The sequence below is a fragment of the Hyperoodon ampullatus genome (genome assembly GCF_949752795.1).
Source record: "Hyperoodon ampullatus genome assembly, chromosome: 1".
NCBI lineage: Eukaryota > Metazoa > Chordata > Mammalia > Artiodactyla > Ziphiidae > Hyperoodon > Hyperoodon ampullatus.
In genome coordinates, this window is record NC_136914.1 from 143,973,943 (window position 1) to 143,989,458 (window position 15,516).

The 15,516-nt window shown below is 32.8% G+C and overlaps 1 protein-coding gene across 2 annotated transcripts in view; it reads right to left on the reverse strand.

The window, feature by feature from the left end:
* Positions 1-15,516, reverse strand: part of BLTP1 (bridge-like lipid transfer protein family member 1) — a gene marked incomplete at its 5' end in the record, with an annotated part of 191,446 nt that overhangs the window by 49,101 nt on the left and 126,829 nt on the right. For both annotated transcript variants that reach the window (XM_079697870.1, XM_079697869.1), the window contains 6 exons: positions 981-1,192; positions 2,757-2,925; positions 3,914-4,099; positions 4,845-4,942; positions 10,444-10,549; positions 12,678-12,922. In XM_079697870.1, coding sequence (XP_079553996.1) covers positions 981-1,192; positions 2,757-2,925; positions 3,914-4,099; positions 4,845-4,942; positions 10,444-10,549; positions 12,678-12,922 — 1,016 coding nt within the window. The remainder of the gene's footprint in view (positions 1-980; positions 1,193-2,756; positions 2,926-3,913; positions 4,100-4,844; positions 4,943-10,443; positions 10,550-12,677; positions 12,923-15,516) is intronic.

Here is a 15,516-nt window from a genome sequence, read left to right on the forward strand (position 1 = left end):
CAGTTTAGAAAGATGCCTACTTTTAAAATTAAATTGCTCATGTGAAATGCATTGCCATGTGCATTTTTTTAACCTAAACTTGCAAAAGGCTAATTATCTGTTCTTTTTATCTCAAGCCTTTTAGTTTGTGTGGAACATTTTCATTTTGACAACCATCCCTGGTGTGTAAGTCCTTCCTAAGCTCTGTCCATCATGTCATTAAAATATTATCATTTTTCAACCCTTGAAGCACAAACATACCACGTTGCCAATCCTTAACTCAGAGTTTTTCTTAACACTGTTTTGCCAAACAGAATACTTAAAGATAAATTCATTCAACAACTGGTTACAGGTTAAGGTAAATTATAACAGTAAAATGTAGACCTCTGTATTTGTTATAATTGTAACTTCTTAGCCTAACAGGAGGTTCATAGCCTTTTCCCTCACACACATGTGCATGCAAATATGTATTCCTGAGAACTGGTCCTAAATCACAAAGAGTAAATTTTTGCTTTATCCAGTACACATAACTTGGAAGTTTTGTTACCACTAAATATTATAGTTTAAAAGAATTTTGAAATTCCCTACCCTGTTTTAGATAAAGTTATTAAACATTATTATATAGCATCCTTAAATATCCTTTGTTTCTATTTTATTATCAAGTGTATGCCAAAGATGTCTTGGCTAAATACAAAACAAATAAAAATCTTTGAAAGCTAAGCTGCTTATTTTCCAAGGTAAAAATTAAGATTTATTAGATGGGTGTCAATCTCATTACTATTATGAGGCATATCAGAATGCTTCAGAGAAGTCTCATGAAACTGACGTTTAATACACTGTGGATGAATAACGGTTGAAGGAGTTCAATCTTACTTGCTATCTACTAAACTCAAGTTATAAACTGTTATCCTGAAAAGCTTATTGTTATACTCTATACACATAAAAATGGTTTCTAGAAATGTCTGGCTCTTAATCTTGGACTGTGATTCGATTTTTTATACCTGTGCAGTATTTGTGATAGGCAGGCAAATTCCCAGATCATTCACAGTGAGCTGGAGGAAGAGAGTCCCAAACGCCTGGGCTGACGTTTGCTGGATACCAGGCAACATATCTACCACTTCCTTTGTAGCCATATGAATATCTTTATGTAAAGCCATTCGTTGTTCATTCCAATTGTCATAGGCAGCCTTATAATTCAGCCAAAACAGCACAGCTTTTGATAATTAAGACAGGGCAGAAGGAAAATTAAAATAAAAACTGTAAAGCTATATGGCAAGTAAACCTCTAGAGCTGCAAAATCCTGTTGATTAATAAAAATTATTCCCAGAAAATTGTAGCATTAGAATTTGAAAGGATCTAAGAGGATACAGTCAACTTGAGAAATGAAAAAAGCAGAAAGCAGGGACTGCAAAGTGGCAAAAGAAGAAAATCCAGGTCCATTCATTCGTTCAATGAATTAGTTGTGAAATGCCTACTATATATGCTAGGCATTGGCATGGAATAACAAACGAAAACAGACATGGTCCCTGACCTTATACAGCTTTCTGTTACAACAGTTAAAAATTCTTGAAGGAGAGGTACGTAATACTGGGAGTATACATTAATAAAGTGTGATTTAGAGAGAGAAGTCGAAGACATTTGAGTTTGTAACAAGAATGAAACTTAAGGTAAACCATCATTTAATGCAGTGTATACAAGGAGGAGTCTAAAGAGAGATAAAGATGAAGGGGCCAGAGAAGTAGAAGGAAAAGCAGGTGTTATGTCATGGACACAAAGAGTACAAAGTACTTTAAGGAGTTGTTGAAAGTTGATCAAAAGTTGGTAAGATGAGAAATGAAAAAAAAAATGTGCACCAGATTTAGCAAAATAAAATGGTAAGGGCAGTTTTCTCACAAACTGATCTTATCACCAGCCAATGCCCACCACTGATTTAAATCTTTTATGGCTTCATAAATGGTTCTTCATTACTTCTAAAATACAATTCCTATTTGCCCAAGACACATTAATTAGATCCTATCTATCGTTCAGCCTTATTTCCCATTATTTTCTTTTATAAAAATCGCTGCTATATTTTCTTAGACCTCTGTGCTCATATATATTCATTCATGTTCTTTCTCACTTGGCAAATATTTATTTAGTTCTTAACTACATGCCTGGGACTGTTCTAGGCCTTCAGATACAGAGGTAAATAGGACAAGCTTTCATTTCCTGTCTCCTTGGTGAACTCCTAACTCCAAGTTGAATCTGAAAATTTAGTTTCTCCTCTGAGAAGCACAGAGAAAGTGAGAGACACCCTCAGATATAAGGGGGAAAAAAAGAAGTGTGTGTGTGTGTGTGTCTATATCTATATCTATATATCTCCACTCCGTAGTCTACTTTGTTCTCTTTCCCACTGAACTGAGAGCTCCTTGAGGGCAGAGATCCTGTTTTCCATATTTGTATTCCACTTCTAGACAGTAAACAATAAATGTTTATAGAATAAATTAATAAAGACAGTGCTAAGACAATTGGGTGCAATAGTTATCCAAACCAAAAAATTTAAAATTCTGAATCAGACATTCCTATAGATCCATGTAAAAAGCAAATAACTTTAAAAAGTAAAGTAACTTCAAAAACTAATGGTAATAAGCATGAAACATTTTTTGGGTGCTCACATTTCAAATTTAAGAGACATTTAGCTGTCAAGCATTTAAACTTGTAAACTACAGATGATTTTTTCTAGCATTACCAAAACATTTCTAAATCTAACAAGACAGTATTGATAGACTTCATCTTACCTCTATCAAAGGCCACAGGCTGTGCATAAACAATTGGTCTATTCAGGGTAATAAGCACAGCTTCCCTATCTGAAGAACCACTGATTTCTTCTCGCAGGGCATTTCTTAACCCAATTCTAGTTTTAAAATAGGCAACCTGATGAAAATCAGAACCAGCTTCCTCATAAACCTAAAATAAAATTAAAAGCTCAATAAAATCAAATAATGGAAAATATTTTAATTTTAAAAATTAGAAGTTTTAACACCATTAATGGTATTGTTCACTAAAAGAACTACAGTACATTTTTCTCTATTTCATTTGTCAATGATAAATTCCTGATACTCTGTACCATAAACACTTGAAATTAATATACAATATGGATGGGTATATAAGAAATAAATAGGAAGTCATACATAAAATTCATACAAAAGCTAGGATTAGGGCCATATCCTCAATGGCAATGTATTAAATGTTTCAAGATAATTAGATCCTCTCTCCTCTCAAACTGTGTTTCTATTTGAAAAAATTACTGTTTTTCTAGAGATGACATGAAATTTTTATTCATTTATTCCCCCACATAATCTTTAATACAACCACTCAGGTTTGAAAAGTGACTGGTATTCTTTTAATCTTCAAACTAAAGAAGGAAAAAGGTTAAATCTACATAATAATTTTTAGCAAAAAAAATAGTAAAATTCCCTGATGAGCTGTGAAAGTTAATTTTTATACAACAGAATCTGATTTACTGTCGTATATATACACATTTTTTTTAACTTTACATGTTTATATTATAGCATGAAAAATTTGCCATTATCAAACAGGACAGCTAAGAAACTTAGTAACATTTTAAAGACTGACCAATGTTAGTACAAAGTGTTGAAATAAAAAATAATGTTTAACAAAATCAAGAGAAATTATAAACGAATATTTATGAAGATACTAGATTCAAGTTTCATGTGATTGCATTTGCACTGAACAATATACTACCAATATACTCAATGAAATACCAAGGTAAAATTATAAGGTCCTTCTTAAATGATTTTTTATTAGAATTTACAATCAGATTTTAGGAACTTCAACTCAATACTTTTTAAAGTATAGTAATACTTAAAGTAGTTTAAATTGATGTGCAAAGTTTAAAAGCCACAGTTTTAATATCAACATATTCAGCACTCACCTGATGTTTAACAATTTGTCCTAATGCCAGATTTAAATCCACTTGGCATTTACCAAACAGTTTCAGATAGCTGCTACTTCCTGGTGAAGCTTTGGTTTGAAGTCGGTTTGAAAGTTCCAGTTCAATCAATCCAGTTTCAAATCTCACAGCTCTCATTGAGGGAGTTGTGGCCGTTACTTGAATACCCTAGCAGATTATATGTTTGGAGGAAAAAAAGAATCTTAAATCAACAATGTACACCCACACAAATGAAATCTTTCAATATATGATAAATAAAACAGCCATGTTTTAAAACACATATAGGATGCCTGATGAACTGATAAAACTGGCAACATCCTTTAATTTCTCATGTCAGTAGGAACTTTTTTAGCTATTAAATTTTTTTTCAGTATTCTGTATTTAAAATATAGACTGTTCATGTGTTAAATACATTAATTACAAGTAAATAACTATTTGGTAAGAATGATTTTTATTTTTAAGAACACTAATATCGTAAATATTGGAAATAACTTTTCTATTAAGGTATTATTTTAACTGGATAACTGTACAAAATATTTCTTACAGAGTAATTTATAACAGCAATAATTAGAAAAAAGTCAAAAGGTTTATCTGAAGGAAGTAGTTAAATTGTTACAACTGTATAATATATAGCATAGCTGTTCAAAAAGATAAAGTGGATCTAAATGTTCTGACATGGAAAGGTATTCAAGGTTTTTAAAAATGCAGAAATATATACATATATAAAAATACAAATAGGAAAACGTCCTAAAGGATATTCAACTGTTAAAGCTTCTTCTCTGCGTGGACAGGGTTATACTTCAGTTTTATTTTCTATTTGGCATACTCATATATCATATAGATTTTCTACAAGCATACATTAAGTAGAAAAATACTTCTTAAAGAATCATTATTATATTATTATTTATGTTACCTTAAACTGCAAGTTCAGGGAATAGAGTAGAATTTTAGGCTTATCTCCATCTGCTGTTCCATCGTGTTCATTCCAAAGAGGAATAGGTTGCTCCCCACCTGAAAGGTTAAATAATTGAAGGTTTGAGGCAATTTCTTTAAAAGGAAAATAATAACTACTTTGTGTGCTTAAAAACACACACACACACACACACAACATTTTCTTCTTCCTGATCATTAACTCAATCTTTAACAGGGAACTTTAGCCATGTCACATTTCACTGAGGCAGATGTTATATGATAGGGACAGTACTGCATATGTAGATATTTATTAAGAACATTTTATAAGGACTAGAACTAAGATCCCACAAGCTGTGCAGTGCGGCCAGAAAAAAAAAAAAACATTTTATAAGGACTAAATTAAGACATTATACCTATAATTACACCAAACATGATTATACACCTGAGGAAATATATTTGAGGGAAAAACAGTACAATGAAATAATTTCTTCAACCAAAAATGTGACCTTTGTCATTTATATTTGTGTGTCATAAACAAAAAAGAATGGAAGAAAAAATAAAGGTGGAGAAATAAAAAATAAGGTAATAATTAAGAGTGTGACAATAAAGGTTTGGCCTATACATGAAAACAAAATGGGGGCAGAGGACCCTGGGGATAAAGTTCCTATTAATAGACCATTTGTTGCCCAGGCATTGTGGCATTCAGGAAATAATGTTCTAATACTTTAAAATCCAACTTCTATCTCTACTCCTCCTTCCTTTATTGTAAAAACTTTTCTGTATGCTTACCTTTCAAATATTCTATCTTAAAATGATTCATCTTTTTCTATGTATATTGAATTTAGCATCATCCCAGGGAGCAAATATAAGTGGGATGGGAAGTTTTTTCCTAGTAGGTAATCAATTAATGTAATTCATTGCATCAACAGGCTAAAGAAGAAAAATTACATTATCATATTACAGGATGCAGAAAAAGCATTTGACAAAATCCAACACCTATTGATAGTAAAGATTCTCAGTAAACTAGGAGCAGAGAACTTCCTCAACTCGATAGAGAATATCTACAAAAAACCTACAGCTAGTAGGATCCTTAATGGTGAAAAGCTCTTAGTTTCCTCACTAAGATAAGGTACAAACCAAGGATGTCCACTCTTACCACTCCTTTTCAACATCATACAAGAAGTCCTACCTAATGCAATAAGACAAGAAAAGGAAAAAAAAAAGATATACAGATTGGGAAGGAAGAAATAAAACTGTCTCTGTTCACAAATGACCTGATCATCTATGTAGAAGTTCCTGGAACCAATAAGTGATTATAGCAAAATTGCAGGATACAAGGTTAATAATATACACTTTCCTATATACCAGCAATAAACAGTGGAATGTGAAATTAAAAACACAATACCATTTACATTAGTACCACAAAAAATAAGATACTTAGGTATAAATTAACAATATATATATAAGATCTACATGAGAAAACCTAGAAAACTCTGATAATGTCAGTTCTTCCCAACTTGCTCTCTAGATTCAATGCAACCCCAGTCAAAATCCTACCAAGTTATTTTGTGGATATTGACAAACTCATTCTAAGGTGTACATGAAGAGACAAGATACCCAGAATAGCCAATAAAATATTGAAGGAGAAGACCAAAACTAGAAGACTTAAACTACCTGACTTCAAGACTACAAGCTAATCAAGACAGTGTGGTACTGGTGAAATAACAGACAAAAAGATCAATGGAACAGAAGGGAGAGCTCAAAAATAGATCCACATAAATATAGTCAACTAATCTTTGACAAATGAGCAAAGGCAATACAATTGAGCAAAGATACAGTCTTTTCAACATATGTTGCTAGAATACCTGGACATCCACATGCAAAAAAATACATGTAGATATAGACCTTAAACCTGTCACAAAAATTAACTCATAATGGATCACAGGCCTAAAGGTAAAACACAAAACTACAAAAATCATATAAGATAACAAAGGAGAAAACCTTAATGACCTTCTGTATGACAATGACTTTTTGGATACAACACCAAAGGCATGATCCATGAAAGAAAGAATTGATAAATTAGACTTTAAAAAATTTTTTTAATTTTAATTTTAATTTTTTTTTGGTCACACCACACAAAATGAGGGATCTTAGTCCCCCAACCAGGCATGAAACTCGCACCCCTTGCAGTGGAAGCACGGAGTCTTAACCACTGGACCACCAGGGAAGTCCCAAGCTAGACTTTATTAAAATTAAAAACTTCTGCTCTGAGAAGACAGTATCAAGAGAATAACAAGACAAGCCACAACCGGGAGAAAATATTTCCAAAAGATACATTTGTAAAGGACCATTATCCAAAATATGCAAAGAGCTCTTAAACTCAACAATAAGAAAACAACCTGATTAAAAATGGGCCAAACATTTTAATAAACACCTCACCAAAGAAGATATACAGAAGGCAAATAAGCACATGAAAAGGTGTTTCACATCATGTCATCAGGGAAATGCAAATTAAAACCCCAGTAATATACCACTGCACACCCATCAGAATATCCAAAATCTAGAACAGTGACAAACAACACAAAATGCTGGGGGGATGTGGAGCAAAAGGAACTTTCATTCATTTCTGGTGGGAATGCAAAATGGTACAGTCACTTTGGAAGACAGTTTGGCAGTTTCCTATAAAACTAAACATACTTTTATATGATCCATATGATCCAGCAATGTTGCACCTTGGCAGTTACCAAAAGGAGATGAAAACTTATGTCCACACAGAAGCCTGCATGTGGATGTTTATAGCACCTTAATTCATAATGGCCAAAACCTGGAAGCAACCAAGGGAGGAATAAATAGGCAAAGAACAGAGGATTTTTAGGGCAGTGGAACTACTCTGTAGGATATTGTAATGATAGATGCACGTCATTATACATTTGTTCAAACCCACAGAATGAACAATGCCAAGAGTGAATCCTAATGTAAACTATGGGCTTTTGGTGATAATGGTGTGTCAATGTAGGTTTGTCAGTTGTAACAAACGTACCACTGTAATGGGGGACTTTGATAATGGGGGAGACTATGCATGACTGAAGGCAGAGGGTATCTGGGAAATCTCTGTACCTTCCCCTCAATTTTGCCGTGAACCTAAAACTGCTCTAAAAAATAAAGTTGATTTTTAAAAAAGACTATTTGTTTTGTTCATCTGTCACTATGCTGAATATCTTTTATATAGTTTCAGAAAAAACATTTTTTTTAATTTAAAAGACAAGCTCTGCCTCTTACAAAATGTATTACATAATACTTTTAGTTTATAGAAATATCAGAGATACTATTAGTCACATTAACTCCACAGTTTTTACCTTGTTATCAATTAAATATAGACCTGGTCCAATTGTAAGAAGGTAACCTCACTATATATATATTTCTCATTACATATAAATGGCTGTACATACCCCAAAATAGACCTCTTCTCTTTACTAAGTCAGTGCTTACCTACACCTTTCTGAAACCCAGGCAATCCATGGGCAATAAGATTATAAGAATTGATTCTTCAAAAAAGAATTTTCCTAACAAACTTGATGATGATTGTGAACATGAGTATTCCTATGCCACAGAAAATGTCCTAAAGCTAAATGTAACATGAAGGAAAAGCATGAGGAAAAAGTTTAAGAAACAAATAAGGAAAATAATCATGAAGATTATGGGAGAGTAGGGAAGCAATATAGAGATCAGAATACTAAGAAATGTGGCTACAGGGATTCTAAGTATTCCCTCTCAATAATCTGTTACATTCTCTGGTTTTGAAAAAGATAAGGGAACATCTGTGCTCCATGAGGCCCTGGGCCAGCTGGATGATATGTGATTTACATTTCAGCTATTTTCCTAGGGTTCATGCTGTCTCTACAGTCAGGAAGGAATGGTTCAGGGAGCAGATCTAGCCACTAAATGACTTTGGCATCATTATCGGATTTCTCTATTCTTCACAGTGATTAGCAAGCCTTCATGGTTAGAATATTAATTTCCAGTCTTCTTTTCCAGTTCATTATTCACAGACCTAGGGATACACTTTACTTATAACTCCTAACTGAATGTAATTCAAAGGTTAAGAAAGCCTTTCTTTTTCATCAAAACCACTTTGACAGCTTACAGTACCAGACTAATACGAGGAACTCTATAATCCTAGCTTTTTACCGTAAGAGATACGAGATTAGTTAATGGAAAAGTCTGTTTGTTCTTTAGTTATACATATTCAGCAATAGCAGTCTTGAAAATACTCTTTAAAACTCATAAAAATTTACCAACTTGAAATATTCTTTACTTTCACATTATAGACAATGTTCTAATGTGATATCAACCAGGTAAATGGGCCACATTAAAACTTCTGTATGGTCTCCAAGTAGAGACACCTTCAGTGGCAGAAGAGGCTTCTGCTATGTATTTATCCCTCCCTTAATGGTTTGTATTCAACCGTTTTTAGAAAAATTCCAAGACTACCAATTGATCTGATTTTTATATTAACTTGTAAAATTCTATAGCTCTGCTAGGCTTCTTCAATGTGATCATTAAGTAGCTTCCTGACCTCAGATACAACCAGAACCAACCCATGAGAACCAGGAAAATCTCTTGCTCACACAGCTGCTACATAATTTAATTCCCTAATCCATGTTCTGTCCTCCTTCAGGGCCTTATCAAATACTGGTCCATAAGCTCTGCCTGAAACTTCTCTACTTCTCCTTTCTTGCCAAATGAGGCTTCACTTGTGCGGTTTTGAATATGACTTCCTCTGTGAAGCCTTTTCTGATTCCTTAGACTACATTAGTTTCTCCTTTGACACAGACATAGCACCTTCTTCTTGTCATTCAGAGAACTCATCACAATTATAATATACTATCTAGATACTCAATAAATTTGTAAAATGAATGAATTTATCCATCAGGAGGAGTCTCCTCTTGATGCCAATTTATAGATGAGGCTTAACTATTATTTTAACATGATTATATTCATACTGAAATATTCAGCCTCAAGAACTGTTGTACAGTCAACTTGTTTTCCACCCTAATGCCTCTTAATACTTTACCTTGTGAATTAAAAATCAATTAATTGTTTAAATCAAACATATTTCTGGTTAAAATATAAAATAGTGATTAAGAAGCTCACTTGTAATCTGATCTTGAGGAATAGCAAAAATATAATAAGGGTTGCTATAGACAATTTACCATGTGGCCAGCATACAGTCACCATCTGATACAGATTAAAATCGAAATCTTAATACTCATCTAAATTTTGTTCCCAAATGATTAAGATTAGTTTAGTTAACAGACACACACTAAGCTTTTTTTTTTTTGGAAGGGAAGCATAAGGGAGCTTTGTTTAATTTATAAATTGCAAATGCATATATTACATATGACAAAAGTAATAAGCAAAAGAATCTGTAGGTGAGAAAGCCATAAAAGGAATGCAGAATTTTTAGGGAGTTACTCAACAATTTCATCTAAATGATAGGATCGATACTCATACATACCAGTGGTACATGGACCATCATATAGCCAATGAGAATAAAAACCTGTTGTATGTTCTGCACTGTAAGTATCAAATCATCTTACCAGAAACTTTTTGTATTACTTCATTAACTTCCTTCATGAACACTTTCTGTACAAATACCAAGTGGTTTAGAAGATCAGTTGTAAGGTTATGTTCGAAGGAGCCAACCTGCCAAACAAAATCAGAATATTAGATTAACATACTGACTATATTAGTTTAAAATACATCTCACATAAGTCATCCCAAACTCTGAGGAAAAACAATTATCTACATGCTATTTGAAATAAAAATACTGAAGAAGGGTTAAAAATATTCCCCAATACTCTACTGGCCTGACATTGTTATGAGCTATTCCCCCCATATTTTAAAATAACAGTAGCCAATAAGGTATGAGAAATCTTTTGAAAATGAATGAAAATTATACTCTATGTAACTTGCTGATTGCAAAATTGAAATTTTATGTAGAGTAATATTTATTTTTAATGACCACTGTTGTAGAGTTAGAAAGATGGACCAGTATAAATGAAAGTAAATGTATTTACTCATTCAGATATTTATTGACCATCTGCATTAGGTGCTAAAGATACAGCTGTGAATAAAACTAACAAAATTATGGCTCTCATGAAACTACATTTGAGCAAATTAGCAAATCAGATATACTGAAGTCAGCTTTACTATAATACATGTCCCATAATTAGTATAAAGCCCAAAATTTCTGGCAAGCATTAGTTAATAAACAGATTAAATAGAAACCCGGCCCTAACTGGAGTTGAGTTTTATATTAACAATGAATTGAAACATCCTTATGAGTAAGGCAAATGCTTCAACATTTGTCACTTTGATAGTGTCCATATTTTGATCAAAAGTTAACAGCAAAAGAGATGTAGCAGTCTTTTCTTAGGTGAGAAGTCACATAAAGTCTAAGTTTCACTGGGCACTTTTATTTTATATATAGTAGTATCAAATGGGCAAAGATGATTTTCACATGTGTCTACTTTAGGCCATAGTTAAATGGGCAACTCTCAGAGAGATGCAACTTTAGATTCTTCCGAATGTTTGTAATTAACTGCATTCTTAGTAAATCTGGGAGGGTGTTCTGCCCCAATTACAAACTTTATACCTTTATAATAGCTAATATTAGTAAGGAACTATGCAATATACTGCATTTGATTTGTTTTATTTTCTGTCAAATGAAGCATTAATAATAGTATTGCTAAACTACAGTCTGGGACACTTATTTTTCAGTGTAGAAAGCACAAATGAAATATGCTTTATAATCCACCTTTAAGTAAATATTTGACTTCTAGCATCTTGTACACGAGAAGTTCTAGGACAAGCAGAGTCTAAAGAAGGTAAACTAGATTTAAATATATCCTACTTAGCTGTAATATTTCTAGAAAGACGCCAAAGAGCATTCTTATAGATCCTTCAGATTCTAGAGGATAAAATTTATAAAACAAAGAGTTGGAAAATTGATTTTTGATAAGGTTGCAATTGTTTCTGACAAACTGACAAAGCAAGCTGAGGGACGAGCACACTGTGTGACTCCTACATCTCTCATTTGATAGTTGGGAGACTTAGGGAAAGTTATTTAATCTCTCTAAATTTGATTTTCTACTATAAAAAATTAGGATGATAACAAATGGCCTACTTACCACAAATCAAATGAAAACATATCCAAATGCTTTTTAAACTTGTGATAATTGTACAGATATAAAGGGAAAAAATAATGATGGAATCATGTATGCTGGCTTTCAAATTCCCTTAGTAAAGAAACTAGTCTGTGAATCTGCTTGTAATTATTTTATGTCTGTATGACCTTTATATTGTTAATAAATATGTATACCTGGATGAATCATGTAACCTCTCTAATGGCTCAGTTTCTTTACTTGTAAAATGAGAATAAAATATCTACCTCAAAGGATTGATTTAAGGATTGTACAAGTCAATGAATATGAAGCACCTGACAAATGTTAGATACCCTTAGCGTTTTTATAATCAAATGAATCACGAAAATATTGTAGAGATGCATGTGAAACCCAATATAATAAATTTGAATTCAAAGATGATTAAAACAAGAAAAAAAAGCATGTTTAAATAAAACTATAAGGAGAGAGACACAAACACACATGTGTACGTACGTACACACACACACACACACACACACCAAACAGAGTACAAAATTCTGTAGGAATAAATGATTTGATGATTTTTTGGATCACTACATACTTTGGTACAACTAAAATTTGAAGGCTCCTAAATTACAAAGAGTAAGAAGATTAAAAAGTGAACTTACTTCTGCCACACAACGTAGATAATTTCCCTGTAAATAGTACCCTTGTTTAGAAGGCAGTTCATCTATACTCCACACCTGGTCTGAATAACTATCATGCTCTTCCATTATATATTTCCCTGACATAGTAACAGGAGGAAGGTTAAGACTGGCAGAAGGAGGAATGGTTGACATATCTGTGGCAGAAACTTTTGAAGTAAAACGCAGTCTGTGATTTGGCAGCTCAAATGTAAACCTGGTCTGTGCACCTGTAAGAAATAAGGAAAGTTACTGTTTGTTGTTCAGGTGCTCATTCACTCATTCATTCCTTACTTTGTTCAATAAATGGTGTCTATTAAAAAAAGTATGCATTTTCCAAACCTACGTTGAAAGATATGAGGATATTTTAAATTTGCTTATAAAATACTTCCCATCTTTAAATATATGTATGGTTACTATAAAGCATCAGCCAGTATTACTAAGCCAGCAAATATCATTTATTAAGCCTACTAGGTGCCCAGCATTGTGTTAGGTGCTAGAGAAACACCTGTAAATGTTCTCTTTATTTCACATAAGGTAGAAAAGAAATTGCCTTTATTATGAAAGAGTTAAAACAAGAGAAATTAAAGTGCAAAACAAAACAAAACAACAGCAATCCACACTGTTTTATTCACAGAGAATAGTTAGCAGTTGATAACTTGCCTCTTGATCCTGACTCAGTATGGAAGGAAACAGTGAAATTGTCAAATCAACTAAATTACACTCAATGAAGACATTCGTCAAGTATAAAATTTTACAAACACATGTATCTTTGACCTTAACAATAATAATGGGACCATACTCCAAATAAGAATATGGTATGAGTCTTAGTTTACTTTTGGTTCTAAACACTTAAATCAACAATTTGGCATGTAGTTGTTCAAACAATTATAAATACACAACCTGTACTATTTATTCAGGCCATATTTCTCCAACTATTTATTGAGGGCATTAAGGCGTAGCAGAAACCTTGTTAAAATCAAGATCTATTATTGCCTATTACATATACTGTCTAATGTATATGTGCATGTTCCTTTCCAACCAATCAAATCTACTGATACTGTTCTGTACATAAGCAATTCTCTCCACTCAAACATTAAACAGCCTATTTTGCCTACACTTAAAATTTATTATATGTTCCTAGTATTCTCGACTGTGCCAGAAGTAATTCTCTTTCTTCCACAAACTAATTAAAGGTCACCTCCTATATGTCACTTTCACTATATTCACTCACTATACAGTAACGTTTATACTTGGAATGAGTTATCCATAAACAGAAACATGCTCTCTCACCAACTGGTGCAACCGTGAGAGGCCAGATAGGTCACAACTGCTCTGATCTCCTCTTACTCACCACTCCAGCCAGGCAGAGTCATTGACTATGGCTTGCAGGCTGCAAGGGGTGCGGGCTGCCCTCCACAGTAGCTACCACTACTATTACTACCACCAACATCACCAAATAAAAACACAGACTGAAGTAATACTAGGCCTCAGGTCATCCCTTACCACTAGTATAACCTTTTTTTTTTCTACTGTTTTTGTCCCTTTCCTTTATTGCAAGAAGAATTATGGGTTGTTATCTGACTGGATATTTGACAATATGTTTTCTTTGCTCCTAAATATTCATATCTTCCTAGTTCCAATCTGACTATTCGGCTTTTGATTTGCTGCTTCTGTTGACTCTTCTATTTCATGGATACCCTGAATAAACAGACAAGAAGAGCCATTTAGCCCAATACCTGAAGGCCCAACACTTCTGACTCTGCCAAATATGGAAATTCACTTTAAAGTGCTTCTGTTTCTGATAAGAAAAGATGTTCAGAAAAATCCCTCTCAATAAAGAAAACCTAAAATGCTAGAGAGCAGAAATAAATACATACACATACATACAAAAATACATACATGTATGTATTCACATATATGTATATGTGTTTTTTAAAATTATTAATGTAATTTATCATGTTATTAAAATAAAGGAGAAAAAATATTTTAATTTCAACAGATACAGAAAAAAGTATCCAATAATAAGTATTCGCCAATCATTCATAGAAACTCTTAGCACACTAGGAATAAAAGTAACTTATCTTGACCTGACAAAAATAACCCAGCAAAAACCTACAGCAAACATCATATTCACTGGTGAAATATTAATTCCCTTAAAAAATGTGAGTAAAACAAGGATGCCAACAGTACCCCTTTTACTGAACTTGGTAGTAAAGACACAGTAATATAAGAAAAATAAAAAGGCATAAAGACTGGAAAGGAAGAAACAAAAGTATTATTTGCACATGGTATGAATATCTACTTAGGAAACTCCACAGAATCTTATTAGCAATAATAAAATAGTTTAATATGGTTGCTGAGTATAAGATTAACATCAAGTGCATTTGTACATACCACCACTAGTTTAAAATGCTATTTATAAAATATACCATTTGTAATAACAACAATAACATAAGGTGCCTAGGTATCTAAGTAAATAAATATATCTTGCAACAGATACACAAAAACCTTAAGTTGAAAAATTTAAACTTTATAGAAAAACGTTGAAGAAGATCTAAAGAAACAGAGAGATAGACATATGCAGGAATAAGAAGGTTAAATACTATGTCAGTTCTCAATATCAATCAATATTTTTAATTCTCCCCCAAGTAAATCTATAGATTCAACTCAATTTCTATGAAAATCCAAACAGGCTTTTTCAGGGAACTTGGCAAACTGATTCTAAAATGTATCTGAAGGAGCAAATAAACAAAAATAACCAGGACAACTTCTAAAAAAAGGAAAAGTCAAGTATCAGTATGACACTGGTGCAAACAGGCCA